The following is a 20,466-nucleotide window of genomic DNA, read 5'->3' on the forward strand; positions in this document are numbered from 1 at the left end:
CTCTCCAGATTGAAGTCTTTTGACCAGTTCCAAGGGGCTACTTTTCACTCCAGGTCTGGGTCTCTTACTGAAGGCCTCAGCCTCTAGCCTCTTTCCCCTTGCTGCCCAAGATCCCTGTGAAAAAACAGTGTCCTAAACCAAGACACAGAAGGGGAGGAAGTGGCGAGTTCTAGAACCATTTTAGAGCTGGGAAACACCAGACTTAGAAACTGAGGCCTGGACCTACCACTGCCTGACCAAGTGGATCAAAATCGCTTGGCACTTCTACCACGAATGCTCTCGTGGGCACTGGCACATCTGACCCTCCCGAACAACCCTACTGGCCATTTTAATCCCCATTTTAGCCATGGAAACTAAGGCCCAGACAGATCAGTTTCAGGCACCCTAGACAATGCTCTCTGGCGGAGAGGAGTGAAGGAGGGAACAGAAGCAGGTGTAGCAGACCTGCCTTCTGGTTGGACAGGAGGGCCAGGGCACCTTCATGAGAAAACGCAAACCATTCCATCTCAGAGCAAACTGGGATCCAATCTCTTTATTGTCAGGGTCCCCTCCCTGTGGGTCCCACCCCCCTCCAAACCTATAGAAAAAACCCCAAGCCTGGGAGTGTCCTGGGGAGGGGAGGCAAGAGTATAGGGAAACTCTGTGCTCTGCCCTCTGGCCTGGGCAGTGCCAACAGGGAGGGAGGGTACATGAGAAGGGGATGCCGATAACTCCACCTGCAGAGAATGTGGCACTGGCTGGGACGCGTGAGGGAGGTGGTGCCTGCTGCCAGCTCTCCTCTGGGACCCGCTGGGGGTGGTTATCCAGGGGTGGGTGCCCAGCTTGAGGCCTGGTACGGTGTACGCCCTTCTCCTGCCGGTGGCCATTGCTCCTGTCAGACTGAGAAAGAGACACAAAAGAGAGACTAAGGCTGAGAGGAAGAGCCCCTTCGTGCTCTTGATAACAGGGGGTGGGAAGAAGAAAGAGTGGAATGGTGTTTGCTGTTTGCAAACAAGAGATATGCCTGCGCTCTGGCTCTGGCCTCATAACTTTCTGGCCATGAAACCTTGGGTAAATCTCCCCCTTCCCTAAGCCTCAGTTTCCTCACCTGAGTCCCCAGCACTTCTCCTGCAAACTGGCTTAACAAGGTAAAACTGAGCCTCCCAGGTAAAACAAACCACGAAGATTGCCTAAACTTAAATGTGTGGTGGAGCATCTCACAGCATGAATGTGTCATGCGTACAGACACCTCTGTTGTTTGAGGCCCTCCTCTGCCCAAGCCTGTCTTACTCTGGCAACGGCCCCCAAAGGAATGGGGCAGAGTATGGGCAGAGCTGCTGTGGCCTGGTTTCCCTCCAGGGTGGGGTAGAGCAGGGTGGTAAATACCAACCAGAGAGTGAGCTTTGAGGCCCACACCACTGGGTTCAAATCTAGGCTCCACCAATTACCACCTGGGGATCTTGTGAGATACGTGGTATCTCCCTGCCCCCTTCAGTGCCTCAGTTTCTACATCTGTTACACTGGCACAATCACAACCTTGTAGGGCTGGGGTGCACGGGGCATTTCCTCCAGACAGCATCAAATCCCAGCCCCTAAGTCTGGCATAATCATCACCCTCTGATGATGAGCAGCTGCCTCTCCCCACTGTGCAGAGCTGGGACTGCAGCCACAGGAGGCTCCTGGCCACTTCTCACACACCGAGGACTGCCAGCGTTCTGTGCCTGTGATAAGGGTGCTCCCTCAGACGCTTCCCCCTCAATCCTCAACAGGCTCAGCTACACATCACCTCTTCCACCACACCCCTCTCTGAGCCCCTGGCTCTCCAGTCCCTGTCATCCTGCTCACACTGGGTGGTAACAGTTTGTCTTCCTCCACTAGACTCGGAGCTCTTTACAAGTGGAGACAGGCAATGTGGCTCAGAGTATTCTGAGGGAACTCCTGTTGGGCGGACCTGGCTAGCCCATCCACGGCTCCCTGCTCTGCAACCCACCAAGCCCCTACCACAAATGGGCGTGGCAGGATGTCTAGGGACAACAGAGCCTTCATTGCTGGGCACAGCACTACCCTGCCAGGTCTCCTCCACCCCTCCCCACCAGGACCCCCGTACCTGCTTACTGCAAGGCCCCATCCTCCGCATCTGTGTCCTGGCTGTGCTCCTGATAGGGAGGAGACAACAAAGGACCACACATCACTCACTGCAAGCTCTGTCCTACCCTGGGGGCCCAGAGCACATATGGAGACCACACTCAGAAAGGGGGAGGGATAGCCAAAGGGAATAACTATGGGACCAGTCTAACTAAAGGCTGGCTTGGGATCCCAACAGGGTAGTCTGAAGGCTCCTCAGGAGAGAGAAAGGACCAGTCAAGGAAGTTCTAGGTGTGCCAGGGGGCACATTCTGCATAGAAAGACCTTCTTAGGTTGGAGCAGACCGAAAGCCTAGTAGACTGGTGAGCTAGCTCCCATCTTAGGAGCATCGAAGCCGTCATTAGGGCCTCTATGGAGACGACTATGCCTGAAAGAGTAAGATGGGGTATCAGGCTAGGTTTAAATAAGAAGAGACAAGCTGGGCATGAGGAAGACCTCCAACTGTTATGGCCATAAGCCCATCTGTCCTCACACCAGAACCCAGCCACGTGGAGAAAGTTCACAGACCCGCTGAAGTCCAGGCTCCAATCCTGGCTCAACCCTTATTAGCTACAACGCCCTGGGCAAGCTACTTGACTCCTCTTGAGTCTCAGTTTCTTCATGGTGTAAAATGTGACAAGAGTAATACTTTGCAGAGTTCAGGGCTGCTGTTAAGGTTAAATAAAGTTAAAAAGCGTGAACTACGGGGCCTGGTGCTCAGTGTTAGGTAACTGAGTACGAGGCACACAACAGACATCTTATAGACTCAGAATCTGGTCTACTTTCCCACTTAATATGAGCTCCTTGCCTCAATCTGAAGAATTCCAATAACAAACAGAGAGCTCACTCCCTCTTGAGACAGCCTGTTTTCATTCTGAGGCAACAATGGCTTTTAGAAAATCCTCAGGTGGAGTAGATACCCACACTCCCTGTGGCTTCCCCAGGCAATCCCCCTCGTGCTCCCTGGAACTCTGCAGACTGTGTGTGTTTCCTTGAGTCCGTGACTCTTCCCTTCTCCGACTCACGTGGAAGACAGAGTCTAGAATGGGCCTTAGGCTAGAGAGAGGTCTGCCCCAGTCCTCAGTGGGATTTCTGACTGGCAGCTGAAATAGCTAAGTACTCCCTGTTCGTTCCCCCCTCTTCCTCACAGGACTAGAATCCCTGGGAAGGAAGGAGGGAGCTCATAGGGCAGCCAACCGGCTCAGAGGTTCCCCCTCCCCCTGCAGCCCTCCTGCAACCAAGGGTGCAAAGTCCAGTCCCAGTCCCAATTCCCCCTGCGCCCCCGCATGCCCTCACCAGCTCTTCCTCGCTGTGTGTTAGCAGCCCCTCCTCATCACCGTCGTCTCGAGCCTGTGCTTCTCCCTGGGGCGTGCCTGCCTCAGAAGCTGTGTCCTCTTGGGGGGCCGGTGGCCGGCTGCCGCCACCACTACTGCCACTGCCACTGCCGATGCCGATGCCACTGCCACTGCCGCTGCCGCTCTCGCCCTTCTTTTTGCCATCTTCAGGCGGAAGCGGGGAACGAGGGGAATAAAAATCAACCTGGGGCAGCTGCCCAGGGTAGCACCTTAGCAGAAGCTAGGCCTCAGCACAGTGGGTCCAGGTGGGATTGGAGGCCACAGTCCCCCTCTGCCCCATGCACTGTCCTCCCCACACTCTGCCCTGTGCCCCCTGGCCACTGATCTGGGCAGGGACCCTTGGAAGCTGACCTGGATTGGCCTTCTGCTCCTCGGCAATCTGCTCCAAGCGACCCAGCAAGGCATCGATGTTGGACTTGATCTGGGTCAGCTCTGTCTTGATGGTCTGCAGCTCACTGCTCTTTACTGAGAGTGGAGGGAGTACAGGGATGTCACCTAAGGGCTGGGAGCTTGACACTAACACAAGACCCTAGCCCCATTCTGTCAACTAGGAAGACAGGCCAGTGGCAGAAACTATCCTTGTCCACAGTCTTTTTCTGGCCAGGGAAAAGGCCAGAGCTGCCTGTGGCTTCCCCCTGAGACTTCCTGGAGGCCCCTCTGAACCTGGATCTCCCCCACCATCCCCGACCCCTCCAACTCTGAAAGGGACTGGGGATGGATAAAAATGGAGGTGTGTGGTGTGTACCTCTGTGTGCACCTGAGCAAGCATGTGACTTTGCTTATGTTAGAGAGTGGTATCTGTCTTTCAAGGTGTGTAAATGTGTTTTACAATCAGATTTCCTGAGTGCCTGACCACGCGTGCACACCAGAATGAATGTGGAGTAGCGAGGCTGTGTGGACCTGTCCTTGTGCTTACTAAAGGAAAGATGACACCATTTCCTCACTGGGCTCCATGTCACAGCACTGGACTCTGTGCCTAACCCAAGACCCTCCTCCACAAATGTCGGTCTTTCCTCTTAGAAATGCATGAAAATACTCACTTGGTTGTATTAGAGCTGCAGAACTGTGGGAGATTTGTTCCTTTATCTATTTTCCAATGTAAAAAAATGTGATTCTATTATTTTGCTAATGACAAAAATAAAAATTACCTAGGAAGAAGATATAGTCACTCACACTTGATCTTGGCTGAGCCGGTGGTGGTGATGGCTGTGGAACGGGCAAAGAGCTTGACAGGTATGGTGGTTTTGACACGTCGGACCAAGGGGACTGTGACCCGGGGTCGCTTCACAGGGACTGCCCTGGGCACTGGCACTGGTGACAGGCGGCCCCGATAGTCGAAGAGCCTGTGAGAGCAAACGGGCCAGAGGCTGCAGCATGGCCTGTGGCCACCAGGGGGCACTGTGACCCTAGAGCAACACATGTAGGGCTGGTGAAGGGCTGGGTAGCCTGCACTCCATACCTCATCCTTCCCAGTTATAGTCCTGAGGGTGAAGAGGAAGGGCTTTCTGGACCTCAGTGACCTTACGACATCCACCTTTCCTACCATTCAAGCTGGGTAGGAGCAGGGGAGGTGACAGGTGGTAATGGTTACCACCATTCAATGGTTAGCCCCATTCAACAGAGGAGCAAACTGACAGCCCCAGAAAGGAGACTTCCCTAGATCACCCTGACACCCAGTCCTGTTCTATTACCTGACCTACTTCTGCTCGGTCAACTGTACCCCAAGCTCTGGTCAGAGTTTGCAAATCTCCCTAAAGCAGTACAAATCCCCAGCCGGAAACAGAGGTGAGGGAGTGAGAGTCAATCCCTAAGCCTGCCTAACCCTCAGTTTTCCCATCTGCCTAGTGAGGATGGCTACCCCGAACTCTGTGCCCCCCACATCCCCCAAGGCTGCTGTGAGGGTAGAGCGTGAGAGAACTTGGTTAAAAACACACGTTAGAAGGTGTGATAGGTGAAGGGCCAGGGTACCGAGACCCTCAACTCAGGGGCCTATGACCTCAGAGGCATGAGGCTGGAGTCCAAGCCCCTTTCCTCACTCTGGGCCCCCAGTCACCCCATCCTTCTCACTCGACTTTGGAGATGGAGGGGCAGGGGGCCCAGTGGAGTATCAAGGTTAGGCAGCTCGGTCAGACCCTCTATACCAGACAGTATGCTGCACCCCCGACGCCATCACCCAGCCCCTTCCAGGAGGGCTTCTCTTCCTGATCAGGCAGAAACTCAGTAAGCCAAGTAGGGGTTTCTCCCACCGCTGCTGCTGCTACCACCTTTTTGCACGGAACAGCAGCCACAGGGGTATACTATGGGATCACTTTCCTGATGACAGCCAGGTAACCTGCCATCACTAGGCAATTCAATGCCCCATGCCTTGGTACTCCTTTGTTTAGGGAGCCCCTGCCCTAGGGTGGTGATGGCTGGAGATGGAGAGTCTCTGGGAATGGACCCAGTCCCAGACCCTGCATTTCTGCCCCTAAGGGGAGGGGGCGGCTCTGGCCTTGGTCAGAATCACTGAACCACAGAATCCCAGAGCTGGAAGAGCCCTGAGGGATCACTTGGTGCAAGCCCATTTCAGACTGGGAGGGGATTTGCCCAAAGTTGTGTAATCTATTCAGTGGCAGAGCTGAGATTAGCACCCAGGTCTTCTGACTCCCAGGCTAGGGCACTTTCCACTACATTGCACTGTCGCCTGAAACCACTCACAGGTGAGAAAACTGAGGCTCAGAGAGGTCTGTTCTTCCTGGACAGCCTGGGGCAGGCTGAGAGGGAGGGAGGGAGGGAGAGAAGCAGGAAGGAGGAGAAGCTTGGGCCAGCCCCCACCATGATTTCCACAAGAATGTGGCTGGTGCCATGGACGCTGGGGTCTGGGTAGGCTTGGGGGTGGGCCACAGCCTACCAGGGACTAATTCAGACCTCCAAAGGACTGCTGGCCTCTTGGCTATAAATATAAGGCTAAGAAGCTCAGACTGAGCTCTGAGGTTCCTTCAGCTGGCTGGGCACCTCAGAGAGGTAAGGAAACGGAACAGCAGAAGCGTGAGGGCTCAAATTCCCTGCACCTGGCCCTGCACCTGTTTTGTATTCCAACTTGCTACATTTATAGGTCCCCTGGCTGTCCAGTCCCATTGAGTCCCACCCCAGGATTAGGAGGGGGAGGGGTGGTCAGAGAGTTGGGAGACACTGTGGGCTGGGGAGAGCTCTGGCCTGGGCACCTATAGAACTGGACCCTAGTCCCAGCTCTGCCACTAACTTGTGGAGCAGCCTTGGGCAGATGCCTGTCCACAACTCTGGGCTTCAGTTCCCACTTGGAGGACTGAGTGGGCTGCACCAGCAATCTCTCAGGACGCTTCCAGCTTGGCTGTTTCATGCCTGGGCACGCCCCTCCCCCGCTCACCTGTCGTAGAAGTCGTCCCGGTAGTAATCATAGTCAAAGCTGTAGCCACTGGGGAAACAAAGGGGAGAGGGCCGGGGCTTAGAGACGGCCACTCAGCCCACTCTTCGCAGGCCCTCATCTCCAAACACCTCCCCAAATTCTAGGCTTGGCATACCGTCACCACCAGTGTTCACTCCCTCTGTGGAAAGAGGAACCAATCCCACCCAGAGACAGACAAACAAGACAGAGCGCCCCACCTGTATATGGCAGATGCTGCTCTCTTTAGCCCCTTGGGTCTGTTGGGCTTTGGCTCTCCAGCCATGTTGATGTCTGTATGGAGGGAGGAGGCAGAGTCAGATGCTGACAGGATATCAGCACCCATACACATATCACCCTCATGCACGTGTGCAGCAATTTATGTGTTTACATGAGATACACATGGACTTCACTCACTAACATGGACAACAGAGGTCTTCATAAATTAGACTCATACCCACACGTCACATGCATATAGTTGTTTATATATTCATATACATTCAGATACATGCATGCATGCTCACAATCACACACACACACACACGCCACGTACATCAAATTATATGCTTTCTCAAGTACACTCACATAAACACATATGTCAGACACACACCCTCACACATACGTTCACATATCCAGGAAATAAGATCACACACTCTCAACTACACTCAGACGTGGCTCCAACATCCTATACTTAACTGCCCATATGCAAATGAGCCAATGCACATTTACACAAACCTTCTACCAAACATCTTTATGCCTAGAGCAGAGTTCAGCAAATGTTAGGACCTCAATAAATATTTGGTAAATGAATACACGAATATCTGCTTACACACTCAAGTATATTCTGATACACACATAACTCTACATATATACATAGTAAGTAAGGTATGTGTCCACATATTCTCCACATGTTCAGTTACATCCACATACCACATATTCAGGAATACATATCCTTCTCAAACATACACAAATACACCGAAGTATGTGAACATATACAAACACTATACAGGCTCCAAGGTAGGCCTCCAACACGGCCACATCTCATGTACGTAACACCGAGACCAAGAGCACCTGCTTCACCTTATGCTCCCAGCCCCTCCTCCTGGCTCTCAGAAAGGGTTCTAACCTAAGCCAAATGCAGCCCAATGTAAGAGGCTGTGCTAGTCCACTCTGCTCCCTTTCTCTGGGGAATCTGCATTTTAACTGGAACCCTTACACTGTGAAAGCAGGGACAGAACAGAAGTGTTTTCCTGAAACTTCTAAAATTTTCCCATAAAGGCACTGATCTTATAGTGGGTGACAGCTGGAGAAGACAGAAAAGAGGATAAGAGGGAAGCTAAAGAATGCAGGTCAGCACCTGCCCAGGAGAAATCCAGGGGCAGGGCCATGGAGAGATGCTTACCCAGGGTCTGCCCAGCCAGCACCCGCCCATTCTCTCCCAGCACAGCTGCCCGGGCATGGCGCTCATTGGCATACTGGACAAAGGCATAGCCCTTGTGCACAGAACAGCCGGCCACACGGCCATACTTGGAGAAGATGGTCTCCACATCAGACTTCTTCACCACAGCTGTGTTGAGGTTTCCAATGAAAACCCGAGAGTTGATGGATTTGGGGTCATTCTTGTTGGTTACGTTGCTTGTCTGGATCTTCAAGGACATGGTGGCCACCTGAAAAAAGAAAGCTACTGTGAGGCTGGGAACCCGGGTTGGGCTCAAGGGCTGCCCATGGCCCACAACCTGACTAAACTGGATTGCTTTGTGCCTTCCTACACACACGCCCCTACAGCATCCAGCCTCCCCATTTTTGTTCATTTCACTGGCTGCTCACCTCATATAGGTGCTTTACATATGTTCCGTCATTTGGTACTGACATGATAAGCAGAATTAGGACATTTTATAAGGGAGGAAATGCAAAGTCAGAGGTCACAATGCTAGTGAATAACAGGACAGGGATTTGAACCCTGGTCTGCTTGACTCAATTCTTCTCTTTTAATTGAGGTTACACGTTGGTTTATAACATTACTTAAGTTTCATGTTGACTCCAGTTCTTTCAAATCCACTCTTTCTTTAATGTTCATCTCAAATGCTACCCCTTGCAGGATCTAAACTTGAAGATTTTCCACAGCTTTTCTTCTGTTCCTTCAATGTAGAACCATGGTAAAGAGGTCACATCGTAAATGCAAGTAATGTTTGCTCTAAAACAACATCATATTAAGAAAACTGCTCAGTCTGATCCAGACATGGACCATGGCTGTCTTTATTAGAACCAGCCATTTCGAAAAAAGTGAGCTAAACCTCACTGAGCACTCACTGTGAGCTAAGGGTGGCATGCGATATTGAATAATTCCAAGACTCCATGAGTTCGACAGATGAGTGGATAAATTAGACGTGGCTCATATGGATATTCAATATGGATATATCAATATTCAATGGAATATTACTCAGCCATAAAAAGGAACGAAATTGAGTTATTTGTAGTGAGGTGGATGGACCTACAGTCTCTCATACAGAGTGAAGTAAGTCAGAAAGAGAAAAACAAATACTGTATGCTAACGCATATATATGGAATCTAGAAAAATGGTACTGATAAACCTAGTGGCAAGGCAGGAATAAAGATGCAGACTTAAGAGAATGGACTTGAGGACACAGTGGGGAAGGGGAGGCTGGGACGAAGTGAGAGAGTAGCACTGACATACATACACTACCAGATGTAAAATAGATAGCTAGTGGGGAGCTGCTGCATAGCACAGGGAGATCAGCTCGGTGCTCTGTGATGACCTAGAGGGAGGGGAGATGGGGATATATGTATACTTATAGCTGATTTACCTTGTTGTACAGCAGAAACTAACACAACATTGTAAAGCAATTATACGCCAATAAAGATGTAAAAAAAAAAAAAAAAAAAGACTCCATGAGTGTTATCATTATCCTTCATATTTTACCAAAACCAGACTCCAACAAGTTCATTAACTTGCCAGGAACAGGCATTCAAACCCAGGTCGTTGGTCCCTAAAGCCCATTTCTATCAAATTTATCACTCTCCTTCCCAGAGCTAAACCCACTTTAAATACAGTTGACCCTTGAACAACACAGGTTTCAACTGCATGGGTCCACTTTTATGCAAATACTTTTCAACAGTAAATACAATACTGCATGGTTCCCATGGTTGGTTGAATCCACGGATGCTGAAGAACTGTGGATGTGGAGGGGGCTGACTGTAAGTTGTACACGAATTAACCCCTGCATTGTTCAAGGGTCAACTGTACTACAGTAAGTCAGCATATTTATCTGAGAATTTTTTTAATAAATTAATTTTTTAGAGTTATCCATTTTACACTTACTATTCAAGTTCTGTCCTCTTTGCTTAGAGATGATACTATACCTGTTCTTTGCTCTCTATACTCAGGCAACGTTTTTTACCCCAAAGGGCTGTACAACTCTCTCCTACTCCCCTTCCTGGACAGGTTATAATCTGGGCACAGACTCCAACAGGAAAGGGAAAAGGAGGCTCAATTTCAGTAGGAAAGGCCTATGTAAGCCCTGGCATTTATACTTCCTGGCCATCTTCTGCTCACTGGCATAGGTTGGTGCAACTCCCTTTTGGAACACTCCTATCTTAAAACCTGACCCTAGAGCTATTGCAGAAGGTGCTGAAGAACCACCAGGCAGTATGCATAAAAACTCTCATCAGCTTAGGCTAACCATAAACACCTGCCTATTTACCTAATATTTTAGGGCAGAGGGGGTTTCTTTTTAGTGAATTAGAGAAGAGCTGAGTATAAGCTGGGATATCTGTATCTTTTTGCCCATTAGGGTAAAAAGACCCTTTTCTCCTCAATCCTCCCAGCTTAGAAGTTATTAGCACTTTCTGACCAGCAGATGGTACTGTTTGCAAAGAAACCATACGCTGGACCTGAGAACGATTCTGCGGAAGAACCTGCTCCTATTATGGGCTTGCAGTAGCAAGGATATACTGGGGTCAAGTGTGTGTCATCGCAGGTAAAGGCTGAGGGCTGAGAGGGCACTGCTGCTGATGAAGGGGCTGGTGCCAGTTTTGGAGCTGGCGTGGGAAGATGGACTCTTCTGTTACTCAGTTTGCCTTTGAATCCAATCATCAACATTTATAAAGCAGTGAGGGACACAAAAGAGATTGCCCGTGAAAACACTTAACACACTGCCCATATGCAGAAAGAAATGCTCGATGTATGTGGGTTCCCCATGCCTCACAGTTCTCTGACAATCCCTCTCCTACCTGGATGACAAGCCATTCAAAGGTTAATTCCTTGTGTGTCCATGGGTATACAAGAAATTTGTGGGGCTCCTCCATGGGCATCAGATAACTCTCTCCTTTGAGCTATCTCCAGGGCTATCTCCTGGAGACAGCACAAAGTCATGAAGTTTTGGCCCAGGGAGATGCCACCTGCTTTGGTTGGAGGGAGCCAACCAGGTCAGGTGTGTGGACCAAGACAGAAAGAAAAGAAGCGGGGATGACGGTTCAGAGATCTACTGATGACTGCTGGCTCTGCCACTGCCCTGGCAGGGCCATGACCATCGCTGGGTTCCCTCAGACCGCTTCCTGTTCAGTAGTGTTAGTAAGCTCTAACACTACTGAACAGGAAGCACTGCTGAGCACCTGTGCTTGGTGCTATAGTGGGATCAGCATTCACTCCTTGGCTGGTGAGCAAAGTCCTTTGGGTTTGCCTCTACCCAGTCTTTTCTCTCATCACCTGGGGTTTGGGACGATGTATATAAAAGGCCTTTGCAAACTGTGAAGCTCTTTATAAGATCTAGAAGTTACTCTAACTAGCTGAACGTCTCTGTTCTACTAATACTGCCATTTCTGGGCCCATTCTAGATGAGGGTCAAGGTCAGACTGGAGCACACTCTGTACAATGCCAAGGAAAGGCAGTCAGAAGCCATGTCACACGGGGGTCAGTTTTCTGATCTGTAGAGAAGACACTGAGGAAATATCTGTATGTGGCTGCCCTGCACTGTCAAGGAGAAATGGCTGCCTGAAGCATATGCCCCGGGAACCTAACCGCTGTAGTCCCCAACCAAATAGCCCCCAATCTGCTTTCTAGGCCTGCACACTCTTCAGAGGGCAGGCCGTGCTGCTGTTGTGCATAATCTCAAGGGGTAGGTCTCTCTGGGGGTTCAGAAAAGCTTAAGTATCCACTCACATGTCCATGAAGCTCCTCAAACTGAGGAATGGAGTTGGGGGTGCAAAATGAAAAGAAAGCGTGCTCAGACTAGCTCTCCTAGAACTGCTAGGTTCAGGTACAGAATCCCTAATTCAGATACGGTCTTCCAGGTTGTTATGAAAATACCAATTTGTTAGCCTCACTTATAAGTTATAACCTTCGAATATTTAGACACAGGGTATGTGGGTCTCCATCTATACTCCTGTTCTGCCCTGCAAATGTTAGAGGCAAGCTCGACAAAGTTGCTCAATAAACAGTAAATGCTCAATAAACATTAGGGAGGAAGCAGTGAGGATAATATCCCAGAAGGTGGTGAGAAGGGCTAGCTGTGGCCCTTAAGTAGGGGTATGGAGGAGTTGGGGGGACTACTAGAGGCTAGGGTTCCAGGCACCTTTTTCTAGCCTCTGACCCAAACACCCCCGTCTGCACACCAACCATCCCCAACTCAATCCTCTCCACACAATTCTATCTTGGCTCTTCCGGGATTCCCACCAGGTTAGAGCGGGAGCCCTAGAAAATACTGACATCCTATTCAGCAGAAGCTAGTTGACTTGATAAGCTATTTCCCCCCCTGGGCCAAGCTCTGCCTCACAGATTAGCTGTGTAATTGAGAGCAAGGTGTTTGTAGCCCCCAGAGGCCCCATGCTTGGCAATGAGCTAAGGAGAGGTGGGTAGAGGGATTGTTCTTGCAGAGATGGGGGGGCGGGGGGGGGGGGCGGGATTCAAGAACCCAACTTGTTCCCAGAGACTTGTGCAATGTCAGATTAGCAGGGACCTTAGTGAGCACGGAGCTTATATGCCCCCTACTCTCTGAGGAACAGAGGGGAATGGACATGGCCAGGATGCCGTAGCCAGTGAGTAGCAGGGCCAAGAACCCCACGGGTCCTCAGACTCTATGTCTAGGGTTCTTATATCTCATTTTTCCTTCTGGGCTGCTAAGAGACAAGCCCTCAGGACAGTGAGAAGCTTGGAGGAGGCAGTCTAGATACGCTGTGTTTGAGAAAACTGGGGACTGGCTCCCAAATAAATATCTTCACTTTTACCTGCTAAAACAACTGCTGCATAAAAGCTGGGACCTTGGGCTTCCCTGGTGGCGCAGTGGTTGAGAGTCTGCCTGCCGATGCAGGGGACACGGGTTCAAGCCCTGGTCCGGGAAGATCCCACATGCTGTGGAGCAACTAAGCCCGTGCGCCACAACTACTGAGCCTGCACGTCTGGAGCCGTGCTCCACAACAAGAGGCCGCAACAGTGAGAGGCCCGCGCACCGCGATGAAGAGTGGCCCCCGCTCTCCACAACTGGAGAAAGCCCTCGCACAGAAACGAAGAACCAACACTGTCAAAAATAAATAAATAAATTTATTTAAAAAAAAAAAAAGCTGGGACCTTAAGCTAATTAAAACCCACCAGGAACACAGGCTTTGAAATGCAATTTACAGCTCAAAGGGATGGGCTGGCTCCTCCAGGCTAATAAGAAAAGAAGAAATTTGGCAAAAAACAAATCGTTTTCCCCAGATGAAACATTTCAGATGGAAGCTATGTTTTGGAAGAGCCAAGCCTGAACATGTGGTAAAGTGACAGGGCTTTGTCAAGGCAGAAAAGCCCTAAAAGGTACCTGAACCCCTGAACTTTGAGTAAATGAGCCTCCCAGAGGGGCATCACAATAAGAATAGCCTCTAATTACTGACTGCCAACTATGTGTTAAGAGACTTTACAAACCTCACCTTATTTAATTCTCACAACAGCCTTATAAGGAGGTAATTTAGATAGGGAAAGAAAGCTCAGAGAGACCAAGTTACTGGTTAACAGAGCAAAACCAGAACTGGAACCCAGGTCTGTCTGACTCCAAAAACCTAAGCATAGAGACGCCTTGGGTACTGATTCCCATGGTGAGAGTGTGTCACCCTGAGCCAGCCACACCCTCTCCTTGGTCCTCCTCGCCCCTTTCCCTTTTCTACTACAATGCCTCATATTTGCACAAGATTTTAGTAAAGAAAGCCCCAGTTTATTTTCTTGAGCCTGACATTGTTAATCCCATTTTACAGATGAAAAAGCTGAGGATCATCAGCAAAGATATGTGACTAACTTAAGGTCCCCCAGTTGGTTAAGGGAGTAGCTAGGGGACTTGAATCCAGGCTTCTTGTTTGACGCTCTACATGTCACTGTCTCAACTATTCTAAACCTATGACTCTGCCTTACCAAACCTCATGCCCTTCCAATGCTGCCTATCAGGACCTAGTCTTCAGCCTGACCTCTGAGGCACTCAACCATCAGAACACCCACTTCCCCAACTCTGTGAATCCTCCTCAGCACTGGACCTCTGCTGCTCTTGGTCCTCATCCCCCCCAACCAGTGCTATCCAGAGCCTCTGTCTGGGCCAGTTCTGCTGGACATCTCCAACCTTATTCCCAAGCACGGGGATGAGTGGTCATACCAGCCTGTGGCCAGACCTCTGCCCTTAGATAACCCTGGAGCCATTTGGGTGACTTTAAAGGAAAATAGCTATCAGTGATGGGGAGAAGCCAAGCAATTATACTGATCAGTACCCAGGGCCTCCTTGGTCCAGAGACTCCTGGTTACCAGGCAGCTAGGGATGACAGAACATCTGTTAATCTCATTAAACTCTCCAGGCCCCAGCTCATTATCACTGCCCAAATGATCATTACTGGCCAGACAGGACTAATTTCCCAAGGAATGCTCTTTAGTTCTTGACCATTCCCACCTCCAAGAGAAATCCTAGTTCCCATCAAGCTGAACACTGAGGGCTCCTGGGATGGGTGGAGAGTTTAAGGGGTCTAGGCTACAGGTCCAGGAGGCTTGGCTCTGCTGCTCTTAGTCATGTGACCTGAAACAAGTCTTGTAATTTCTCTGAGTCTTATCATCCTATTCTGAAAACAGAAATAATCTTTTTCCTGATTACCTCTCAAATCTGATATAAAAATCAAATAGGCTGATTGATGTGAAAGTTCTGTGTACATCTGTAACGTATTATAAATGAATAGGGGATTATACCTATTTCTATTATTACCCAACTCCTATCCCCTTCACTCATTCAACAAACATTTTTGAGTATTCTCCTCCGTGCTGGCACTGTGGAGGTGCTGGGGAACAGTGTTCACGGGCCTTGCCCTCCACTTGTTTTTAAGAAAGCCTTCTCTCCAGGAACCTGTTTCTTGACTGTTTCCTAATAACAAAAGAATGCACATGGAATAGCAGAAACAGCACAGGCTCTGCAGTCAGACAGGACTGAGTTCTAATCCCAGTCCTACCACTTATGAGATATAACCCTGGACATGTCTCTTATCCTCACTGGGCCTCAGGTTCCTCAATTGCAAAATGGGAATTATACCAACCTCCCAGGATTAGTGATAATATTTGTAAAGAGCCCAGTATAATGGCTGAGACCAGTAGATATTTACATAAGAAACTCAAATGCCCAATGCCCTATGCAAAGAGATGAATCTAGCCTGGCAGTCTAGATCCTCCACATTCCAGTCCTAATCCTCTTTACCCAGGTTGTCTCCCAATGCTCCAACGTTTCACCTGAGAATAAGGGAGTCAGGGGTAGGGGGCCTATGCATGCTCTCTCCCTTGTCCTAGTATGTGGTACCACACCTAAAAACTTCGTAACAGTGCCCCCTCCCCATGCCTGTCAAATCACTACTGTATGGGACTGACAGAGGAAAGAACACTGGCTGGGAGGAGTTCCAGGCTTTGCTGAGCCACTGACTCACCTCTCCGCCACACCATGAGGTCTCTAGTCCTATACTCTAACACTGGTATCAGCATCTGTTAGGCCCTGAGGGGAGACCCCAAAGCAGAAACAGAAGGTAGAGCTGGAGCCTCAGCCATCTCTTCCCACAGTGTGGTTTGAGTATATACTCTACCCTCCCTGCATCTTGCACTCTTGACTATGGCCTTAGGCTGAGGTTTAGCATCTGTGACAAGCAGCACTTATAGCTATGGAGGGAAAGGCAACAAAGGGTAGGTAGGTACAAACTTGGGCTTACAATCCCCAGTACTGAGTTAGAGTTGGGGAACTACAAATGATTGTCAGCATCTTTACTTTTGCCAGACGTCATCCCCTCCATCCCCCAATAGGAAGACTGGTCCTGGCTTTGCTGCTGATGTACCACATGACCATGAGTTTGGGAGCATGTGACCACGAAGGGCCCTTCCAGGGTTAACATTTCCAATACTTGCTGAGCACTTACTACATGCCAGGAACTGTACTATGTCTTCTGCTATGAGGTAGGTGGTGGTATATATAGTGTCCTTTTCACAAATGAGGAAACTAAGCTTAGTTGGAGCTTAGTCCTACACAAGCTAGGAAATGGGACCTACACAAGCAGAGCTGGGACCAGGCTGTATGAGACAAGAGCTAGTGCTCTTAACCTTGGCCCAGAATGGCTTTGTGCTAGGCATGCACTCTACCTGCCAGGAGATCAGTTTCTAACACTTTCTGATCCTTTGGGAAAAAACTCATGGAGCCTTGCTGAGTGCATACTCTCAAGTCCAAGAGCCAATAAGTACTTGCTGTGAGCCTGGGGGATGGACTTCTCCCCTTTCCCATAACTCAAGGCTCCTCACAGTGATAATGTGGCAAGATTAGTCACTGCTTGCTGTTGGTTGATTACAGCTATTCTTTTCTGTAAATGAAGTTTAAAAGTCATCAAAGGGTTTGTCAGCTGTGACTTATGAGCCTCTTTCCCCGCAGGGAAGTCAGGCAGTGACAAATGCCCCTCTTGTTCTGCCATCCATTACAAGGCAGAAGGTGCCATGTTCCAATTACTGGAGACCCCGATGAAGTTCATGGAAAACCCTGCTCGAGGCTGCAGCCATTAGTCAGGCCTGGCAGGGCTGCCAGCAGAGCTGCCCTAGGCCCAGGCCCCACTGGCTAAGAATGGAGTAAGAGCACATTTCTGACTTTGTGAGTCAGCCCCTTCCACCCCATACTTGTGTTATCTCTGGTGGGTTTATTCTAGACACATTTCAAAAACGAGTAAAAACATGGGCATCATGTGGGCTGTCTCAAAGTACCCAGAATCAAGACTGCTTAAGACAAACAGACATGCGGAAATAAGGTCATGCTGCCGGTAGAGTAGGTGGGGAATATGATGCTCAAGAGGGAAGAGGATAAAGTACCTATGATGTTCAGAGTAGAGACTGAAAGAACCCTTAGAGATCATCCAGTGTAATCAACTGCCTCAGTACTCAATACCCATTATATGCCAAGCCCTGTCCACCTAAATGCTGGGGAACCAAAAATGAATAAAACATAGTACCTACCACTGAGGGTAGATGAGATCATTAAGGTTTAAAGAAGTGACTTGCCCAAGATCACAAAATAAGTTAGGATCAGTGACAGAATGAGAAAGCAGGTCTCCAGACCTCTAGTGAAGTAGAGAAAGTGGAGTGACAGGGAGCCCTCCTGCACGCCAGGCTCTTTACACAGAACATGGCATAACAGTCAAGAGCACTAGTTCCCATTCAAATCCCACCTACACACTTATTACAGGGTTTGACTTCTGCAAAGTCCCTCAACCTATCCAAGCCTCAGAACAAAATTTATTTCAGAGTTGTGGGGAGAATTAAATAAGATAATACATGTACAATGCACAGTGGCAGGCACATATTAAGTATGCCAAAATATTATTTAACATCAATTTGAGGTAGGTATTATTAATCTTGTTTTACAGACAAGAAGACTGAAGCTCTTTTTCACTTTGTCACACTGAGCCAGTACTTCTCAAAACTACTTGTGGTGAAGAAGCAGTTTTTTGTTGTTTTGCTTTTTAAACTTCCAATCCATTACAGACAAATACATTTGTAAAATACAAATGTCAAATTACTGTAAAGGTCTCTAAGCGCTTAGTCTCAATTTCTGTACTCATCACAAACCAGCAAGTTTGCGAACTAGCATCCATCTACTCAGTTGGCTATAATTTGAGTAGCACAGCTCTAAACCACTCTCACCCATCCCTGTCAACCTCTATAAAAAGCAAAGCAAACAAAAAATAGAGTTTATTTCATTTCTTTCGAGTCCTTTAACCTGATTTCTTGTAGACTTTGGTGTTAGACTATGAAAAACTATCTTAGTCTTTTTCCTTTCTTCTCAAGAAAGAGAGAAGAGGATGCAGGCCAAGGATGAGTTCAAGGATTTGCCACCAAATGCTTTAGGAGGTGATTTATCTTGGTCATCTGCTCTAGGTCATGCTATATCCTGCAAGCCAAGACGATCTAGGCTTAATGAGGACTAACACCTTCCTGAAGCCTGGTGATCTGAAAGGAAGGCATGTGCCTGAAGAGGCTAGTACTTCTAGACCCTCTCTCCCCAGACTAGAGGACATGAGGAAACCAGCCAGGAAGGGGAAGCATGTTGTAACTCTTCTTTTTGGTATTTCTAATTTTCAGTCTTGTATCACAGCTATTTACACAGTATTCTTCTCTCTCCCTCTAGGGAGTTTATTGACAGCAAGATAGATATCAGATTCATTCTTGAATGCCACTGTACACCCAAGAGTGTGACTGGCTGGGGCAGATGAGTAGCTCTTAACCAGTGTGCCAAGACATAATAATGTACCTTGAATCTTCCAGGTGCATGGCTAAATTTTCATCAGTGTACAAAACTTCTTTTTGTTCTGAGCTAATGGGGTAGTACTATTTTTCAGCACAACCCAGAGCTGAGTGGGTCATATGACACGGTGTATAGAGAGGTACAACCTGCTGCTGTGAACAGGGTGCTGCCATCAAGCAGGAATCAAAGCCTAAATGTTTACTGCCATGTGAGAGGCCACGTAATATGGTCAAGAGAGTAACCTCTGAAGCCAAATGCCTTCATTCTGCCACTGAACTAGCTGTGCGAGAGGACCCTCAGTAAGTGTCTTAAGTTCTTTATGCTTCAGTTATCTCACCTATAAAATGGGGGTAGTGATACATATCTCTAGGGTTGCTGGAGGATAAAACAATCTAATTCATGTTTAAAACAATGTCTGGCACATTAGAAAGTATGCTACTGTTATTAGTATTGTTATTGTTAGAACCCAGAAGAACTTTTTCTTGTGAGTATGAAAGGTAGTGAGTTCTACTGTAACATTAATCTAGAGCTGAACTATGATCAAGGGAAGAATACTATCACTGTGGATGCAATAAATTTTAGTATCTGGAAATGTGCCTTGAACATAAAAGGAAGCACGGGAGTAGGCACTCATTAAGTGTTAAATGAATAAAGAAATGAGTATCAAGAGTAAAGCAGTCTCCAGAGAGTACAACTTGAGAAGGCGGGCACCAAGAGGCCCCTAAGTGAAGGTTCCCAGAAAGGCCTCTTGTACCTTGAGGACCCAGAAGGCAGGTTGTTCTCCCCTTCCAGGCAACAGGGCTGCAAGGGCTGATACTGCAAGAAACCTCTGCTTGCTCACTGTTCGGTATCTCCGATGGAACCTCCACATTCTGTGGCTACTCTATTCTGAATAAGGCTGCAGCAGGTTGTGCCACGGTAGTGTACACGTCCCCATTTTCCTATTGGAGGAACACAGAGAGGGCGGCCTAACCCCTCCCAAGACAGACCTTGCCCCAAATTAAAATAGTAACAGGGGATTATTAGCTTTGAATTCCTGCTTGCCTGTGGAGTCCCAGGTCCTGAACCCCACTTCCACTAGCTGTGTGAACTTGGGAAGGCACTTCACTTCTCTGAGGTTCAGGCTCCCCATCTGTGAAATGGGGATGAAAATCCCTGCCCTGCCCACTTGCAGTGCAGGTTGTTGTGAGGGTCAAAGGAGATAACATATGGGAGTGTACTGTTACCTGAGATTGCTACAAAAATGTGGACAGGGATATTCCCTGGGATGGACAGCTCCTGCAGGTCTTCCTAGACAGAGGCACCCTGGCAGTGGGCCAGTTGGCTGGAAGTAGGCGGTAGATGGTACACAACTTGGCACTGCAGCCAAGCACTGTGCCCTTCAGGTGTAAGGGCAGTTGATTAAAATCCTTTCCTGTGAAATCAGTATTTTCCTCATTACAACAATCCTTCTCCTTGAAAACACCTAATGCTACCTCTCACAGTCCCACTAAGGCTTGACCCCGCCGAAAGCATATGCACTGGCATATAAATATATATATTTAATTTCCCACATTCAGACAGGAGAAAAGAAAGCTGACCTCTCTCCAAGGTGCTGATCTAAACACAACTCAGGGCTGTAAGCACCACCCCACAGTGCTGTATGTTTGGCCCAAAGAGGACCACTGAGAATATGTCACTGTCATAGCCACTCTGTCCCTCTGGTAACAACATTAATTCCACAAATATTACTAAGCTCTGCCTCTTGAGTGAACCACTGAGCAAGTGTGTCCTTGTCTCCTGTTTAAGACCCTTCAGCAGCTTCCCACCACCAAGAATCAAGTCCAACTCCTTA

General features: G+C 48.7%; 1 protein-coding gene across 7 annotated transcripts in view; it reads right to left on the bottom strand.

Moving 5' to 3' along the window:
- Positions 1–517: 517 nt before the first annotated feature.
- Positions 518–20,466, bottom strand: part of RALY (RALY heterogeneous nuclear ribonucleoprotein) — an 80,446-nt gene continuing 60,497 nt past the window's right edge. For 6 of the 7 annotated variants that reach the window (XM_082358916.1, XM_082358911.1, XM_082358913.1 and 3 more), the window contains 8 exons: positions 8,261–8,525; positions 7,080–7,152; positions 6,844–6,891; positions 4,632–4,801; positions 3,810–3,923; positions 3,400–3,602; positions 2,087–2,135; positions 518–879 (listed from right to left, as the gene is read on the bottom strand). In XM_082358916.1, the coding sequence (XP_082215042.1) occupies positions 2,091–2,135; positions 3,400–3,602; positions 3,810–3,923; positions 4,632–4,801; positions 6,844–6,891; positions 7,080–7,152; positions 8,261–8,516 (909 nt within the window). In that variant the 5' untranslated portion in view covers positions 8,517–8,525 and the 3' untranslated portion in view covers positions 518–879; positions 2,087–2,090. The remainder of the gene's footprint in view (positions 880–2,086; positions 2,136–3,399; positions 3,603–3,809; positions 3,924–4,631; positions 4,802–6,843; positions 6,892–7,079; positions 7,153–8,260; positions 8,526–20,466) is intronic. The other variant, XM_082358917.1, reaches the window with a different exon arrangement.

The sequence above is a fragment of the Balaenoptera borealis genome, assembly GCF_965194805.1.
Source record: "Balaenoptera borealis genome assembly, chromosome: 16".
Lineage (NCBI taxonomy): Eukaryota > Metazoa > Chordata > Mammalia > Artiodactyla > Balaenopteridae > Balaenoptera > Balaenoptera borealis.